A 17,508-nucleotide genomic window follows, 5' to 3' on the forward strand; every position below is an offset into this window, starting at 1 on the left:
ATCATCTTTGTGGCCCTCCTCTGGACTCGCTCCCACAGCTCCATGTCCTTCTTATGTTGGGGGCCCCAGAGCTGAATGCAGGACTCCAGGTTGGGTCTCACGAGAGCAGAGTAGAGGGGGAGAATCACCTCCCTCAACCTGCTGGTCACACTTCTTTAGATGCAGCCCAAGATACGGTTGGCTTTCTCGGCTGCAGGTGCACATTGCCAGGTCATGCTGAGCTTCTCATCAACCAACACCCCCAAGTCCTTCTCCTCAGGGCTGCTCTCAGTCCATTCTCCACCCAGCCTGTATTTGTGCTTGGGATTGCCCTGACCCATGTGCAGGACCTTGCACTTGGCCTTGTTGAACTTCATAAAGTTTGCATGGGCCCACCTCTCAAGCCTGTTGAGGTCCCTCTGGATGCCATCCCTTCCCTCCAGCCTGTTGACCACACCACACAGCTTGGTGTTGTCGGAAAACTTGCTGAGGGTGCACTCGATCCCACTGTCCATGTTGCCGACAAAGGTGTTAAACATCGCTGGTCCTAATACCGACCCCTGAGGAACTCATCACTGATCTCCACTTGGACATGGAGCCGTTGACCACAACTCTTTGAGTGCGACCATCCAGCCAATTCCTTATCCACTGAGTGGTCCATCTGTCAAATCCATGTCTCTCCAATTTAGAGACAAGGATGTTGTGCGGTACAGCATCAAATGCTATGCACAAGTCCAGGTAGATGACGTCAGTTGCTCTTCCCTTATCGACCAACACTGTAACCCCACCATAGAAGGCCACCAAATTTGTCAAGCATGATTTGCCCTTAGTGAAGGCATGTTGGCTGTCACCAACAACCTTATTTTCCATGTGCCTTGTCATAGTTTCCAGGAGAATGTGCTCCATGATCTTGCCAGGCACAGAGGTGAGACTGACTGGCCTGTAGTTCCCTGAGTCTTCCTTTTTTCCCTTTTTAAAAATGGGAGTTATGTTTCCCCTTTTCCAGTCAGTGGATACTTCACCGGACTGCCACAGCTTCTCAAATATGATGGATAGTGGCTTAGCAACTTCATCTGCCAGTTCCCTCAGGACCTGCAGATGCATCTTATCAGGTCCCATGGACTTGTGCACCTTCAGGTTCCTTAGATGGTCTCGAACCTGATCTTCTCCTACAGTGGGCTGTTCTTCATTCTCCCAGTCCGTGCCTTTGCCTTCTGCGACTTGGGCGGTGTGGCTTGAGCGCTTGCTGGTGAAGACTGAGGCAAAAAAGTCATTGAGTACCTCAGCCTTCTCCATATCCTGGGTAACCAGGTCTCCTGTTTCCTTCCAGAGAGGGCCCACATTTTCCCTAGTCTTCCTTTTGTCACTGACGTACCTATAGAATCTTTTCTTGTTGCCCTTGACGTCCCTGGCCAGATTTAATTCTATAAGGGCTTTAGCTTTCCTAACCTGATCCCTGGCTGCTCAGACAATTTCTCTGTATTCCTCCCAGGCTACCTGTCCTTGCTTCCACCCTTTGTAGGCTTCCTTTTTGTGTTTGAGTTTGTTCAGGAGCTTCTTGTTCATCCATGCAGGCCTCCTGGCGTTTTTGCCTGATTTCCTCTTTGTTGGGATGCATTGCTCCTGAGCTTGGAGGAAGTGATCTTTGAATATTAACCAGCTTTCTTGGGCCCCTCTTCCCTCCAGGGCTTTATCCCATGGTACTCTGCCAAGCAGATCCCTGAAGAGGCCAAAGTCTGCTCTCCTGAAGTCCAGGGTAGTGAGCTTGCTGTGCGTCCTCCTCGGTGCCCTAAGGATCTTGAACTCCACCATTTCATGGTCACTGCAGCCAAGGCTGCCCTTCAGCTTCACATTCCCCACCAGCCCCTCCTTGTTGGTGAGAACAAGGTCCAGCATAGCACCTCTCCTCGTTGGCTCCTCTATCACTTGGAGAAGGAAGTTATCTTCAACACATTCCAGGAACCTCCTGGATTGCTTATGCCCTGCTATGTTGTCCCTCCAACGCTATAGGGGTGGTTGAAGTCCCCCGTGAGGCCCAGGGCTTGTGAATATGGGGCTGCTCCTATCCGTCTATAGAGGGCCTCATCCACTCGGTCTTCCTGGTCAGATGGCCTGTAGGAGACCCTCACTATAATGTCACCTGTCCCTGCCCTCCCTTTAATCCTGACCCATAAGCTCTTGGTCAGTTCCTTATCCATCCCAAGGCGGAGCTCCACTCACTCCAGCTGGTCATTGACAAAGAGGGCGACACCCCCTCCTCGTCTCCCCTGCCTGTCCTTCCTAAAGAGCCTGTATTCCATTCCAACACTCCAGTCATAGGAGCCATCCCACCATATCTCCGTGATGCCAATAACATCATAGCCCTGCAGGCACATGCACGTCTCTAACTCCTCTTGTTTATTCCCTATGCTACCTGTGTTTGCATAGAGGCATTTAAGTTGGGCCCCCAATGAAGCTGACTTACTGGCTGGAGTGGCTGTAATTCCTTTGTGCTGCTCTTCAGGCACTCTCCTGCTGACCTGTGATCCTTCTCCAGGCAGCTATTGCTGGCACTGGCATCAAACTGGTAGGAGTGGGATGGATTGAGGTTCCCCTCCCCCACCAACTTTAGAGGCAGAGGTGTCCATTCCTTTGGTAGAGTCATTCATGGAATCCATTGCCAAATTCGAAAGGAGGGGACTCACTCCTGCATTAAGACCTCTGGCAGTATTTAGTTGAATGAGGAACAGAAATTGTTACTCACCTTTGGAGAAATGTGTCTTTCCACTTATTTGGACTACAGCTCCACACTGTCCTCATGCAGAAGACCATTCATGAGGAAACCAACTTGGTGATGTTTTCTTCTCAAGCCTTTCAAAAGACTTACCACAGTCTTCATGTTTGCGCTGGCACTAGATTCAGAGTCTTCAGAGTGTCTGAAGTCTCATCACTCTGGTAGAGTGAAAAGCAGATACTTTGGTCATGAAAATATGGATCACACAAGAGGAAATTAATAAAATGCTGTCCCAACTGTCTTAGACCCAGGTACATTGTCCTTCTCACTTAATAAAACTGTTCCCAAGTCTTAACCACAGGGGCTCAAGCATTTGCAGTATTATCCTAGTTGGCATGTATTCATTTTCTCTGTAATCCAAATCCAAGAGAAGTCTAATTCCATCAGAATCATTGTGAAGAACAAAACTTAAAATAGTCTTTTCCTTCTGAAGAGGAAGTCTTTCCCTGTTGCCCTTCTCAGCTGCCTGATAATTCAAGGGTTGCCTCTCCTCGCTCAAGAATGGTCTGTCCTTACCAGCAGGAAATCAAAGATGGCAGGAGGCCTGTAGGGATGAACAAGGAGTTTCTGACTAAACACAGACAGAAGAAGGAAGCGTACAAGAGGTGGAAGCAGGGGCAGGTGACCCAGGAGGAATATAGAGATGCTGTCTGATTGTGCAGGGATAGGGTTAGGAAAGCCAAAGCTCATCTGGAGTTGAATCTGGTGAGGGATGTGAAGGATAACAAGAAAGAATTCTACAAGTACAGCAACTGGAGTCTAGGGAAAATGTGAGCCTGCTGCTGAATGGGGCAGGGGACCTGGTGACAAATGACACAGAAAAGGTCAAGGTACTGAAATGCCTTCTTTGCCTTAGTCTTTACTGGTAAGACCAGCCTTCAGGAATCCCAGGCCCCTGAGACAAGAGGGAAAGTCTGGCACAAGGAAGACTTACCCTTGGTGGAGGAGGATCAGGTTAGGGAACACTTAAAAATATGGACATACCTAAGTCTGTGGTGCCTGATGGCATGCACCCACGAGTGTTCGGGGAGCTGGCTAACATCATTGCGAGGCCACTTTTGATCATCTTTGAAAGATCACAGAAAACAGGAGAGGTTCCTGAAGACAGGAAGAAGTCAGGTGAAATTCAGTCTGAACACAAGAAAACTTTTTACTGTGAAGGTGGTCAAACACTGGAGCAGATTACCCAGAGAGATTGTGGAGTCTCTGTTCATGGAGGTATTCAACACTCAAGAGCACACGGTCCTGGACAGCCTGCTCTGGCTGACCTGAGCAGTGGGTTTGGACTAGATGATCTTGAGGTCACTTCCAAATGCAACATTTCTGTGATTCTCGTTATTCTGTTTCTCCATTATGTTTCTATTACCAAGTGTTGCATGGTACAACATAATCCAGAGCAAAGAGCAAAGAAGAGCTGAAGGATATATGTAGAAAGAACCTGACTACTCTCTGAATAGTTCTGGATATCTGACTCGTGGACAGTTTTGAAACTGGCTACAGGATTCAGGCTAATTCAAGGAGAAGAAAACAAATGAGGAACTAAAATTAATTGTTTCCCAGAACTTCCTTTGATGCCTATAATTCTTGTGTTATCAGACAGAAGTTTTAGAACAAATGTTTTCTCTGTAATATGTAATCACATTTTGGAAAAAGAACTGCCTTAGGATCCTTTTAATGCAACAAATGCCAGAATGTTTAAATGGGGATTAAGCAGTCATGGAAAACCTTGACTGAAGGCTATTGAAATTATGTGTATACAAGTTGTGATTTTTCAAGTGCTTTTGTTGCAGATTTCTAGAAGGGGAAGGCGGTAATTTCAAAAGTATTGCTCTGTAATTTCTTTGTTCTTACTATCTTGCACATCTCTGCTGGTGACAGTAAGGTGCAAGATACTGAGTGGACCTTTGGTTTAAATGTCAATTTATGGCCTACAATCATGCAGCCATTCTTACGTTATCGTTTTATTTCTACTTTATGCCATCTTGAAAGGTAATCAGTAGCTAGATGTCAAAAATATATGAAGGGGGCAAAACTATACGTTTCTGCCTCTTCTCTGATGATGACTCTACTTGCAGATACACCAAAACAAGTTGAGGAGCTCCCAAATTGGGAGCCAGTCTGAATCAATTCTTCTCACATAGATCCAAGCTGTAGAGATCCCAAGCTGTGACAGTCTTAGATCTAAACCAATAGAAATTGTTCTGGAGTTTAAGTCTATTAGCACTGCTTGAGCTAGACTTATAGTTGCCCAAGGAAATGTCACACTGCATAACTGTGCTGCTCATGTGTCTTCAGCCTACCACCCAAGCAAGCAGGGAGGTGTCCACTCATCGTTCCTCTGAAGAGGAAGTACCACATATCTGGAGCAACCTTAACATTCCTCTACTTCTCAGAAGTGCACTTCTGGAAATCATTCTGGACTGATACTTAACGAATGAGGCCTTCTCATGATAGATCTGCTAGCTACTGAAGACAATACTTTGCATTCCTTAGTTGGTGGGAGTGCTGCTTGCCACACTGGCATTCCAAGAAGGAATGAATGCTTGCTGCATTTTATTTCTTCAGTGTTGTCAAATGAATGTATTCTGACTTGTTTCTTGGCATCTTTAGCTGGCATGGACTTTGAATAGTAAGAAAACTGAGGGATGATTACAAATAGTCCACATCTTATATTCTTACATTGGAACACAAAACAGAAGACAGGGTGTGTTCAGCCATGAGAGATTCTTCTGCTCACAGACACTGACCATATGCTTATTGATTGAGGGATTGACTCTGACAACAATATCTGGAACCATCTGAGTTACTCAGGGTAACTATTCCTCTGTGAAGAGGCATGACATGTCAGGAAATACATGTCTGAAATCTCAGGGATTCTGTCTAATTTAATCTGGAGACTCTTGCACAGAAGTTGACTTGAATCCAATTTCAAGATCCAGTGCTCTAAAGAAGACATGATTGATTGTTAAAGGACTGTTGTACTTACCACATCAATGCATTTGTGGATGCAAAGTATGTTAAAATATGGATTGTATAAAATTAACTGTTACGTCTCAATCATTTAGTGCTGTTGGGACACATTTGAATTTTAGTAACATCTTGATTTTATCCGGATTTTGTCAGTTTAATTTCTTTCTGTATAGTACTTTGTGGTGACATTCATTACATTTGTTTGGTTTGCAGTGCTCAGACTATAACATTTTGTGAATAATCTGTCCCCATCTTTTTTGAAGAATAAGGTTGACGTTTACCATTACTGACAGAAATAAGGGAATATAATAGATTTATGTTTATGCATACTCGTGTTGTCCACAAAATATTCCATACCCAGTTAAAAAGTCATAGTGATGAAATGCTGGTCATCTTTAAGCACAGGTCAGACAGATGTCCAGGAAAGATCTCTACTATCATTCTCTTATCCCTGCTTTTCAGTAGCTGGGACTTTAAATTTGCAAGACAGTCAGCTGCAGCCCAAAGGTGAACAATTTGTATCTGACTCCTGCATGCTGCAACTGCCTTTCCACAAGCTGGCAAGTATTCTTTTGTCCTGTTATTTTAACTTGGTTTCCTGTCTTTCTTACTCTAGAGGAAATGATTGTTCCTCGGAGCACTAACTTGAAAACTTAGTACTAAACCTAGTCTTTGCTTCAAAATACTGTTAGCCTTTCCTTCTATCTTGTAATCATTAGTTAACTTTTTATCTCCATCTACAGGTTTTCCATTTATTAGGTATGTGATGATCAAGAAAATTTGGTAGGATGATCTTCTATCACTGGAAATTAATTTCACCAACTTGGTAGAATAAAAAAATTCCTAGTGCAAAGTTAAATTAAATTCCATGGACTTAACCCAGTACAGTTTGCTCTCACCTTTATTTCATATATATGATTCTAATAGCTTAAAGTGCTTTTATCTGTTTTTATTTTCCTCTTTTCAGGAAGAACACAGTTTAAAGTGGTAATTAAAGCACTTTCTCCAAAAGAAGTCACCAGAATTTACACCCCTCGCCCTTTGGATAGAAATGATGGCACATTTCTTATGCGGTATCGGATGTATGGGAGTGTCAGAAAAGGGTTAAAAATTGAGATACTTTATGGTGATCAGCATGTAGCTCAATCTCCTTATATTTTGAAAGGTAAGGGTATTTTTTTTATTTAATGTAATGTATGATGGTAGCTACAGAAATGCTATGGACTAAATTACTGCTAGAGGAAGAGGTGAGAAATCAGAGGTTTGTTTGCCCTTGTTCATCATGTAGTCTCCTCACAAACGTTCTCCTTACACAGAGAAGTAAGCAGTGACAGTCTATACATTGCCAAGTTACAGGACCTAGATGCATAAGCATGTAGATTATGGCCTCTGAGGTTAAGGTGATGTGTCTGGACATCTCCTCTTCCCTCTTGCATAAGGAAATGGATCTCTTCAGATTTGGTAGGGAATGAGAGAGCAATGCTTGTATTTTTACTGTTTTCAAGCAGGTATTCACTTAAACATTGTGTTATTTTTATCTAAAGTAGAAAATATTACCTGCACAAGCAAGGAGTTTGTGCTGTTCCCAACACTTAATAATTCGAATGTCTGTGATTTCTAAAAAGTGTGATCCTTCATAACAATGATGACAATATTTATATAACCAGACAATATCTAACTTTCTTTCCATTAGCCCAGTTTAATTCAGTGCAGGTCTATACTATGGAAGAACTATTTAAAAGCAGGGAAAACAAGGCAAATTACTCTCTCATTCCAGATCTGCTTCTTTAACTTCCTTCTCTTGCTCTCAAATGGACAGCTGTTTAGCAAAGAAAAAGATAATATAAAGTTACTTCTCTGGAGAGTCTTGTTTCAGTTCACCACTACTTCTTCTAACCAGAATTTGGTCATGGTTTTTTTAATAAAATTACCTAAATACAAACTTAGAAATGTCTTCAAACTGAAATGAAACTGTCCTGAGTCCTCAAGGTAGTAGTATGACTTCTTTTTGCTAGTGCACATTTGCCAGGAGCCATGAAACTATGACGCAGGACAGAACCTGTTTTGATTAGAAGTCCATGAAATAAGGGGTTTTTTTTCACGCTCTACAAGGCTCTTGCTTATACCTAAGCTCTCTGCTTCAAAAGGACAGAAAGAATAGTTGACTGCACATAAAACACCTCATGCCAGAGGTAAAGACTCTGAGGTAAACACTCAGGTAAAGACTCAGAGGTAAAGACTCTATCAAAGTTCTGAATCAGGCTAAAATTGAAACTGTAATACCTGAGCTTTGGTAGTTATGGACAGTCAGAACAATTCTGAATACGCTATGTGGTTGGCAGGTGGCACAATAATGGAGCTTCATTTTGCAGATTAATTTTACCCTGATAACAAAAAATCTAGTATTTTGATTTATGAAAAGAATGTTGCTGTTTTCTCAGTTACACTGCTAAATCCCAGAAATTTTATAGGGAGGATGATTTCCCAGGAAAATTTTAGAAAACTTGGAATAAAAAATCTCAAGCCACTGTAATGTCTACATTTATATGCCCATGTCTTTGGGGAATTATGATTGATGTAGAATCACAAATATAGACTCTCAGGGCTTTGTTTTCTGCAGGACCAGTTTATCATGAATATTGTGACTGTCCTGAAGAAGACCCTGAGATCTGGCAGAACGTTATGTCTTGTCCATCCCAAGAACCTCAGATTACAAAGGACTTCATTTCTTTTCCCACCATTGACCTTCAGCGAATGCTTAAGGAAATCCCAACAAAGTTCAGTCAAACAAGAGGTGCTATTGTTCATTACACTATTCTGAATAATCACATCTACCGTCGCTCCTTAGGGAAGTATACAGACTTCAAAATGTTCTCCGATGAAATGTTCCTGTCACTGGCAAGAAAGGTATCAGTTTCGATCATTTAGGACTGTTAAGTCACATTCTAATATGGCAATAGTGCATTTGTTGTTGTATCTTCAGATTTATAATTCCTGAAGTAAGATTTGACTTTTGTTTTTTCATCAAGATGACAGTGTATGTTAAGGATAATGCATGGGGACTGAGCTTGACAGTAATGAAATTGCTAGGAAAGCTGCAGGGGCTAAGGCCCAACTCTGCGAGCCTTTTCCTGGCCTCTGTGAGTGTTCCTTTCAGACTTGCTTGCAGGGCAGAAACTTGAAATTCATACCTTAAGCTCAGCTAAATCTATTAACTGTCTAGTAGGTTTATTGATTCTGCATGACATAAGAGAACTGAGGAATATATGTAAGAGTGACAAACAGCTTCTATCTTTGTGTTATTATCCTTTCTTGGGTATACATTTAGGTTCGTCTTCCTGATGTGGAGTTTTATCTTAATGTTGGAGATTGGCCAGTTGAGTATCGGAAAGCTAATGATACACCTGGTCCTATACCCGTCATTTCATGGTGTGGCTCTGTGGATTCAAGAGATATAGTCCTTCCAACATATGATGTAACCCACTCGACTCTTGAAACCCTACGTGGAGTCACAAATGATCTCCTTTCTATTCAAGGAAATACAGGTAAATTAGAGATCACGGATTTAAAAAAAGAATTTGTAAATGCTATCAAAGAAGCAAGTTGCATTCAAATAATGTGTCAACGTCTTCAGTTCACAAGTGGTTTAGGAGGTCTCTTAATACAAGCAGGTTAGTCTTTACAGATTGTAAACACTTTCAGCACTGCTACTAAGCAGGTGTTTAATACGGATTTAGAGCCAAAATTTAAGAAGTCCAGTTTACAATAGTGGTGAATTTTAACTTAAAGGTATCCAGACAATAGTGACTGTGACCTGTCAAAAGAAAAGTAAATATAATTAAAAGGCATTTCTCCTCAGTGAAGGACTTGAATATGTTCCTTCTAATCAAATAGTAATCCTTTCCCTGACAGTGATGTGGCACAATGTTCTGTTTACATAAAACTGAATTTGAATCCTGGAAGAAATAAACTAGTATTGTGCTGCAGCTTCTTTCAAGTAAGAAAATACTGTCTGTATAAAAAAATACCTCAGAGTGGGATCTTCTGCATTGCTTTTCTAGCTTTGAAGGAAGAGTCAGTTTTACTGACAGGTGTCTTCCTCCCCCCCCGGAAATTCATGAATACTTAGGGATGAGACAAATGGCATGAACAATACCTAAGGAGTAAAACTTGAGTGAGGAGGTATTTCTTTTTATTTCATTAGTTCACAGTTTCTCTTTTCTTTATTAGTTTTTAAATTAAATATTTTAATTAAATTATCAGTTTGAAGCACTCTGTGTTTACTGATTTAGTACAGCTGCTTTTCCAAGTAGGAGATGATAAGAGCCTACTCCACTTTAGTAGGTCCTCTAAGGAAATTTCCAGCAGAAGGATGAGAAAGGACATATTTAATGTTTTTAAAAGCAGGCAGTAAACAGACATGAAGTCTTTCAGGCTCTTGCGAAGTATCTTGAGGGCACAGTATAGCCATTTTTTTTCCTTTTTAGGTCATTATTAAGTGATTCCTCAAAGACCTAACTAAATTGCTGGGTAACAGAAGTGGATTTTACTAAAGAAATTTTGGTTATTGTGGTAGGCTTTATGGATGGAGAATTACTCTAATTTTTAGTATTTTACTTACATAATTTGATTATAATCCTTTATGTAGCTTTCAAGATATTTCAAGTTATTTAAATATAAAATTATTGAGTGGAAAAGCAATTCTCTGATTTTCCTTTTATAAGTGGCTCAGTTTCTCATCCCAAAATTCAAGCCAGCACTGGGAGTTTAAGCCCTGTGATTAGTAAGTGATTATGGATTCACTACAAGAAATCATGCCTGTCTTACCATGTCTCTGAATGTAATGCCACTGTCATAGCACGTTCCTTATTTGCACTAGACATATCATGAACATTTCATTACTGTTTGCTTTTACCTTATCACTCAATGCTCGTAGGCCCATTCTGGGAAAACAAAACTGAGCGAGCTTTATTTAGAGGTCGGGACAGCCGAGAAGAACGTCTCCATCTTGTCAAGTTATCCAAGGAAAATCCAGAACTACTAGATGCTGGAATAACAGGATATTTCTTCTTCAGAGAAAAAGAAAAAGAGCTGGGAAAGGTTCAGCTGATGGGCTTCTTTGACTTCTTTAAGGTAGCAGGCAAATTACAGTCTTGGATTAATTTTGCTATCAAGTTCTTACCAACTGAAAAAAGGCTTACTTTTGCTACTTCCATTCAGTAAACAAAACAATTATGCTACACTGGGAACACTGGTCCATGCGGGGTAGATAGACCACCTGTAATCACAGTCATAGTGTGACACACTTCTAAAGAAAGCCACTATACTTTTTTCGTGGAGTCCTTAGAGAGAGTTCTTGAAGATTTTTTTTTTTAATAGATTGAGAAATTTGATTTCTCACCATGAGGGTTTCTTTTATTTGGGGTAAATATGAAAACAATGGACACAACTTGTGTCCATTGCAAGTACATTACGGATGTCAGAAAGAGTCCTTGTAGTAACAAGTTAGAAAAACAGATGGTTGTGTTTGTTGCACTTTAACACACAAGTTCCACTGCAACAGTGGTCTAAAAAGTAAAGGGGACAGAGTCCTGTAAAAAGCAATTATAATATATGGCAATTGAAGTTCTGTTCCAGAGATTAATATATCAGAAATGCTGTAACAGCCAAGAGCATCTGCCAGAGCAGTACATTCATGGTTACTTTCAGTATAATGTTTCAGATTATTTTATATAATAATATATGTTTCAGATTATTCTACATAATAATATAATTTTGAGTCAGAATAAATTTACTCTTTTTGAATTTAAGTATAGATTATTTTTATTTCCTACCCAGCTCTACCCCTTGCTCCATCCCAGGACACTTTAATAGAATACCCATCAGACAGTTCATGTGACACAAAGGTTCTTGACTGTCAGTCTTGGGTTGAAAACAAATCCTTTTTCCATTATGTTATCCAGAACACCATGAAACTACACCTGCTTAACACTAAAACAGGTTTGAAGATGAGAATGAATAAACACAATCACATCTTGCCTGTGAAAATAATGTTTTAAACAGTCAGTGTTCCTATTCCGATTCAAAACGTTTCACTTTTTTTTCCTCTACCTTCATATTGTAGTACAAATACCAAGTGAATGTCGACGGGACTGTAGCCGCTTACAGGTTTCCATACCTCTTGCTGGGTGACAGCCTAGTATTGAAGCAAGATTCCCAGTACTATGAACACTTCTATATTGGATTAAAACCTTGGAAACATTATGTTCCAGTTCAGAGAAACTTAGAGGACTTGCTAGAGAAAATAAAATGGGCTAAGGTAAGTTCCATTACTAATTCAAGTTCAAAGTAATAAAAACATGTAAACAATTTATCTTAATACTCTCTTCTTTTTGTATTTCCACATATGTATTTTGCTTTAACTCTATTGAGATCCTGGCATAAAGGAAGTACATTTTGTTGTTAGTGCAAGATGGGAAGGCCTTAATTCAAGTAACCATCTCTGTTCAGGGAAATACTTAAGAATTCATTTTAGGTATGTGCAGAAGTGTTTCATGAATCAGAGCCTCAGTATACTGACTAATGCAGGTAATTTTCAAAGAAATGCCCAGAATCCTAGATACTACTTAATTAATTCTATCGCATTTTTAGGTCCTGACTAGAACAGAAGTCATTGCATGTTCTGTCTGAATGTACAAAAAATTTGCTACTCTGTAACATGCTCAGAATGAGAGGCTGGGATTCTGTAACCAAATAAACAGATATAATTGTGTGATTGTGAAAACACCGTTTGTGCTTTAAGTTTAGCTATTAGGTTAAAAAACATAGGAAAAGTTTCTGTTCTGAGAGTACTGTTGTTCTTCATAAAGAATCAGTTGAGAATACTAAAAGCTTTGAAATATAGACCTAAAAAACTTGAGAGTAAGTACATGAATTCAAGCAGAGTTATTTTTAAAAGCAAGACATTGAATTGCCTTGCATAGGAGAAGACAACAGCTGTGGCTTTGTCTTCTGTAAAACCAAGTGTGTCTGGGAGATGTCAGACCTGATTTTGAAGAGGCTTGTGGTTTGGACAAAACAGTGGAGCAGTAATCAACTGAGTTTTCAAAATTGTACAATTATCCCTGAAAGTTGTTATTGACAGCCCTAAGGTACCAGTTGTGATGATAAAAGCAATCCAGTATTTTTAAAAAATCTGCAATTTAAAGTGTTCCTTTGCAGTCTACCAGTAGTTGCACATAAAGTTGCAGATCTGAATAGCCCATTTCATAAAACTTCTAATGCCAGCCAGGATTTGAGTAACTCACTGATTGCTCTATTATTCATTCGTTTTGTCTCAATTTTCCAGGAAAATGATGAAGAAGCAAGAAAAATTGCTAAAGAAGGACAATTAATGGCAAGAGAATTACTTCAGCCTCACAGGCTTTACTGCTACTATTACAAAGTGCTCCAGGTTAGTACAATAGATCACTTTATTACTTTCCCCCAACTGCTACTGCTACCAATGCTACAATTTCATATTCAGTCCTTACTTATATCAATAGCAGACACTGTTCATGCTATTCACAGGAGATCAGTGTGAAGAGCTTAGCTAAAACTTGCTTCATCATTAAAGAGGCAACCTGACATAATAGTTGTTTTACAACTATTGTTTTACAACAATCAGAGATCTTATTTTTTTTGCCCCCATCGCCCCAGTCAGACCTGTTTTCAGGTCACTTGGTATGTGGTTTCTTATAGATGTAGGAGATAATCTGTACACAACTTCCTTCCTTTTTCCCTTCATGCTTATCCCCTCATGAGCTACGCTGCTGTATTACAAACCAATGAATACATGGAAAAGAAATTCCAGAAGTATGGCTAGTAGAGTGGTATGGGGTGAAGCAGGCCAAATAGTCATTGCTTCCCCAGGAGATGCAAATCTCTAGTGAAAGAAGTTTCTGTTCTTTGAAAGTACTGATTTCTTTTCCCTGTTTTGCTGTGCAGAGTTAGATCTCAGCTTCAGCAGCCATAGGTTGACACAAAGTTTGGAACTGTTCAGTGTACAAAAATGATAGCATTATCTGCTTAAAGTGGTTAGAGGCACAAATAATTAAAATATTCAAATTACCATTAATAATAGGACAGGGGAAAACATTAAAGGAGGTTTTCAGAGGCAATGTAGCCTATTAGTAGGTGTGTTATAAAGACACCTTGTAAACAGGTTGTAAACAATGACATAAGGAGCCTGGATAAAGGCAAGCCTGTGAGTGGAAGGGAGGAGGAAAATTCTGTTTCATGAATTACACGTTGGTGCTTATAGCATTCTTAAATGTTGTTTACATATTTCAGAAATATGCCAAACGCCAAGCCAGCAAACCTGAAATACGGGATGGAATGGAACTTGTACCTCAGCCTGATGACAGAGACTCAGTATGCAGTTGCCACAGGAAAAAGCCTTTAAGGGAAGATCTATAACTGTACCGGATGGAGAAAATCACCCACTTACAATGCAAGAATTTAAATAGGAATTAAGCTGTGAAATCTAAGACACTTACGCACTAGCAAACATTCTTAGTTATGTATTCTTCTTGTATTTACATATCCTTTTTCACACTGACTCTGATCTACAGTGTTGGTTCCCACAATTTTGTCTCCATGACCACCACCAGACAGATACTGAGCCTGTAATGGGGAGCGTCTAGGGGATTTGTTTGATGTACTGCATCATCAGGAAGAAGAGCACAGTGCTGCTTGTGTTCCAGCTGGGACCTAGTTACCAAAGCTTTATGAGGAACCAGTCATCCACAAAAGATCTTCCATGAGTCAGTGCAAGTTATTCTAAAGGAGCATTTGCAACATACTAAAACAGTGTTATGATTTCTTCATAAAGTTTACCTCAATGTTAGATTGTTTCTTGTATACAAAACAATTTTCTAACTAGACAAAGAAAATGAATATTTGAGATTTACAGATATCAAATCTGGTGTTGCTTTGAGATTATTTTGTGGTCTATAACATAACAGAATAGAGAACACGATATAATATTTATCAATTTCAGAGGAAAATAGAGAGCAGGGCGAGAGATCAGAATAGTATTTTTATAAGCACCATGGCTGTGAATCACCAAAATTAAATGCTGCTTTAAAGCAGACTGTGTAGCTATCACAATCACAGTGCTTTGAGTGCCAAGACACCACTCTGAAGACCTGTTCCTTGCCAGTGATCATGTCTGTGAATATAGGCACAGATCCACAAAAGGACTCAGGAACTTCAGGTGAGGCCAGGTGAAATACTGGTTGTCTTAGTTCAGCAATACAGTCTCCAGTGTTCTAGGCTACTTGAGTATTCACGCATCTGAAATTTGTTAGTAGAGTTTTAGACCTCCTAGGTTTAACTTCTGTGTAGAGCTAAGGATGCCACCATCTTTTTCAGTTGGGTTCATGAGTGACTTTTTCCTGCGCCTAAGTCCCCAGAGGGATCTTACCCATTTTCTGAATTTAGGTCATACCTAACCTTATACTGAGATCAGACAGCAAATCAGACTTCATCATTTTGGTTCAAACATATGACAGAAAAACCTATGCTGCGCTTTCAATGTAATAGTCTAGGGGTTACAGACCATACTAAGCAATTGGGAAGCCAGTTGTCCTCCTTGGTTTGATTCAAAGCCATTTTTCCAGAGTGCCTTAGCTCCAGACTGGAGAAGAGGTCTTCCACTGAAGTTGTGCAGCCATGAAGCTAACAGTACAAAATTCACAGGGCCAGAAGGAGCTGGTCATACCGTTGCAACAAAGTGTGCCTTTGGGTGGGGCAAAGGAAAAATCCTAGTCCTGGATGTGGCTCCCAATACCTGTGTTGATTTTTACCCGTTTGTCTACTTCAAAATGCATAAACAGTCCTGGGAGGAGACACCAATGCCAATACCAAGACCAATGCCCACAAGCACCCATTTCTGTCCTCTGCATTTTCATCTTGGCTAATGTAGCCTGCCTGAGCAGCTTCTTACTCAGCTACCCTCAGATGATGTCTTTCATGGACACCAAAATTCTCCCTACACAAAAAAAGAATGAAAACATCTTAAGATTGTGGACTCATCTAATTGCTTAGGTGCCCGAAGTTTAGTGCTTTACACCTCCTGCAGGCTTCATTCTTGGTTCTACACTGCAAGTTACTCTCCTAAAATACATAAAACAACATTTCTGCACTAGAACAGGAAGAAAGACTAGATTTTTCAGTATGCTAAATATGGAAAGAACTTCAGGTTTCTAAAGACGTTAATGCAACTGTCTGTCAGTCATTTATTACATTATGTTAGTTAAGAAAAAACCTGGAACGTGTTGCTCTACCCATCATCCTCTTTGTTCTATCAGTCCTAGAACTTCAGACTATAAATATATGTTCAGCTCATCTGACATAAAATTTTCTACATCCAAATTCAGGAACAGGGTTCCATTGCTGAAGCTGACACTTAAAACTGAGTATGTGCTCCTCTTTCCTTCTCTGTGTACAGTCATTTTTACTGTATGATATGATCTTATTTTGTGATATTATCCATTATACCATGTGCATTTTATATTCAGCAGTATTTATGGAAGTGGTGTGCTCAGCAAGGGCAATTAAGCAACAAAATTGAAGCAACAACGTCTTCTACCCCTCACACACCTATTTCAAACCAAAAGTCCAAAAATTATCTGTTTATATTTTAAAAAATGGGAGGGAACAGGGGGAGTCATGACACATACTTTAGGGTTCTTTGGAAATATCTGTGTAGGAAAACTTGCCTGGCTTGAAACAGAAGTCTCTCAAATTGGATGAAGGATCAGATAAAATTTAAATGGTCATGAATATAAATAAATGTGACTATTTCATCCCTCCTTTCTTCCCTCATAAAAAAGGAAAAAAACTATTCTAAATTCTTCTCTGCCAAAAAACCTTGCTTTTGTAATAAGCATTCCTTCAAAGCAAAGACTACTTTGTCACAGAATGCCTTACAGATGCTTTTATAGCTTTGAGGCAAGAAATATCCTGAAAAATATGAATACATTTATCTTCCTGCCAAAATTAAAAAACAGTAGACATGGTAGAACTTTCATTAAAAGTGTTTAGTCATTTGAGAAAATCTGGTTCAATTTATAACTACAGATCTTCCAAAGATAAAAGAAGGTAAGGCAAAGCCTCTCTTCTTTCCATTGGTGGTACTATATGCAATTTAAATTGTAATGAAGAGCAATCGTAACAATTGTCCCTCCAGGTCAGAAAATATGTCAGATCTATTTTAGTTTCATGACAAGATGATACTCATTGGCCTGGTCTGTTACAGGAATTACTAAATATTCAGTAAAACCTGTTTGTACAAGTAAAGTGTAATACATACATTACACAGTATTTTTAAACTACATCATACATACACTAGAGTTTCTATTATTCTATAGTAGTTCTTGAACAGCAACTAAGTAAATCTCTTGTACACCTAACGGTGGTAATTTTAAAAAATAGTTACCATACCACAGTACTGAATTTTGCTACAGTAATTTCAGCTTTAATGCACAACATAGGATTTAATATAGAGAGGAAGACCTGTCCTGTTCTCATCAATGGTAGTCATTTTTAACACACTGCAAAACTTATCACTGATGACAGAGACAGGTTTATTGGTTTGAAATCGTATGTCCTAAAGTTCAGGGCCAATATTTTCAAACATAGGAATCTACATAGAGGTAGTCTGACTTCCAAAAATGCAGAGTCTTTACTTAAGGTTCCTTATTTTCAGATCCCTTTAAACTTAACAGTAGTTTCATGCAATG

The 17,508-nt window shown here is 39.7% G+C and overlaps 1 protein-coding gene across 3 annotated transcripts in view; it reads left to right on the forward strand.

Annotated features, from left to right (window-relative positions):
- POGLUT3 (protein O-glucosyltransferase 3) overlaps nucleotides 1–15,878 on the forward strand; it is a 20,434-nt gene extending 4,556 nt beyond the window's left edge. Inside the window, exons 2-9 of one of the 3 annotated variants that reach the window (XM_075490985.1) lie at nucleotides 6,185–6,286; nucleotides 6,694–6,887; nucleotides 8,343–8,629; nucleotides 9,051–9,267; nucleotides 10,659–10,855; nucleotides 11,847–12,041; nucleotides 13,071–13,175; nucleotides 14,054–15,878. In XM_075490985.1, the coding sequence (XP_075347100.1) occupies nucleotides 6,791–6,887; nucleotides 8,343–8,629; nucleotides 9,051–9,267; nucleotides 10,659–10,855; nucleotides 11,847–12,041; nucleotides 13,071–13,175; nucleotides 14,054–14,179 (1,224 nt within the window). In that variant the 5' untranslated portion in view covers nucleotides 6,185–6,286; nucleotides 6,694–6,790 and the 3' untranslated portion in view covers nucleotides 14,180–15,878. Of the gene's footprint in view, nucleotides 1–6,184; nucleotides 6,287–6,689; nucleotides 6,888–8,342; nucleotides 8,630–9,050; nucleotides 9,268–10,658; nucleotides 10,856–11,846; nucleotides 12,042–13,070; nucleotides 13,176–14,053 lie in introns of all 3 variants that reach the window. The other 2 variants (XM_075490986.1, XM_075490984.1) reach the window with 2 other exon arrangements.
- The last annotated feature ends 1,630 nt before the right edge of the window (nucleotides 15,879–17,508 follow it).

This window comes from Mycteria americana, chromosome 1 (genome assembly GCF_035582795.1).
Source record: "Mycteria americana isolate JAX WOST 10 ecotype Jacksonville Zoo and Gardens chromosome 1, USCA_MyAme_1.0, whole genome shotgun sequence".
Classification (NCBI taxonomy): domain Eukaryota; kingdom Metazoa; phylum Chordata; class Aves; order Ciconiiformes; family Ciconiidae; genus Mycteria; species Mycteria americana.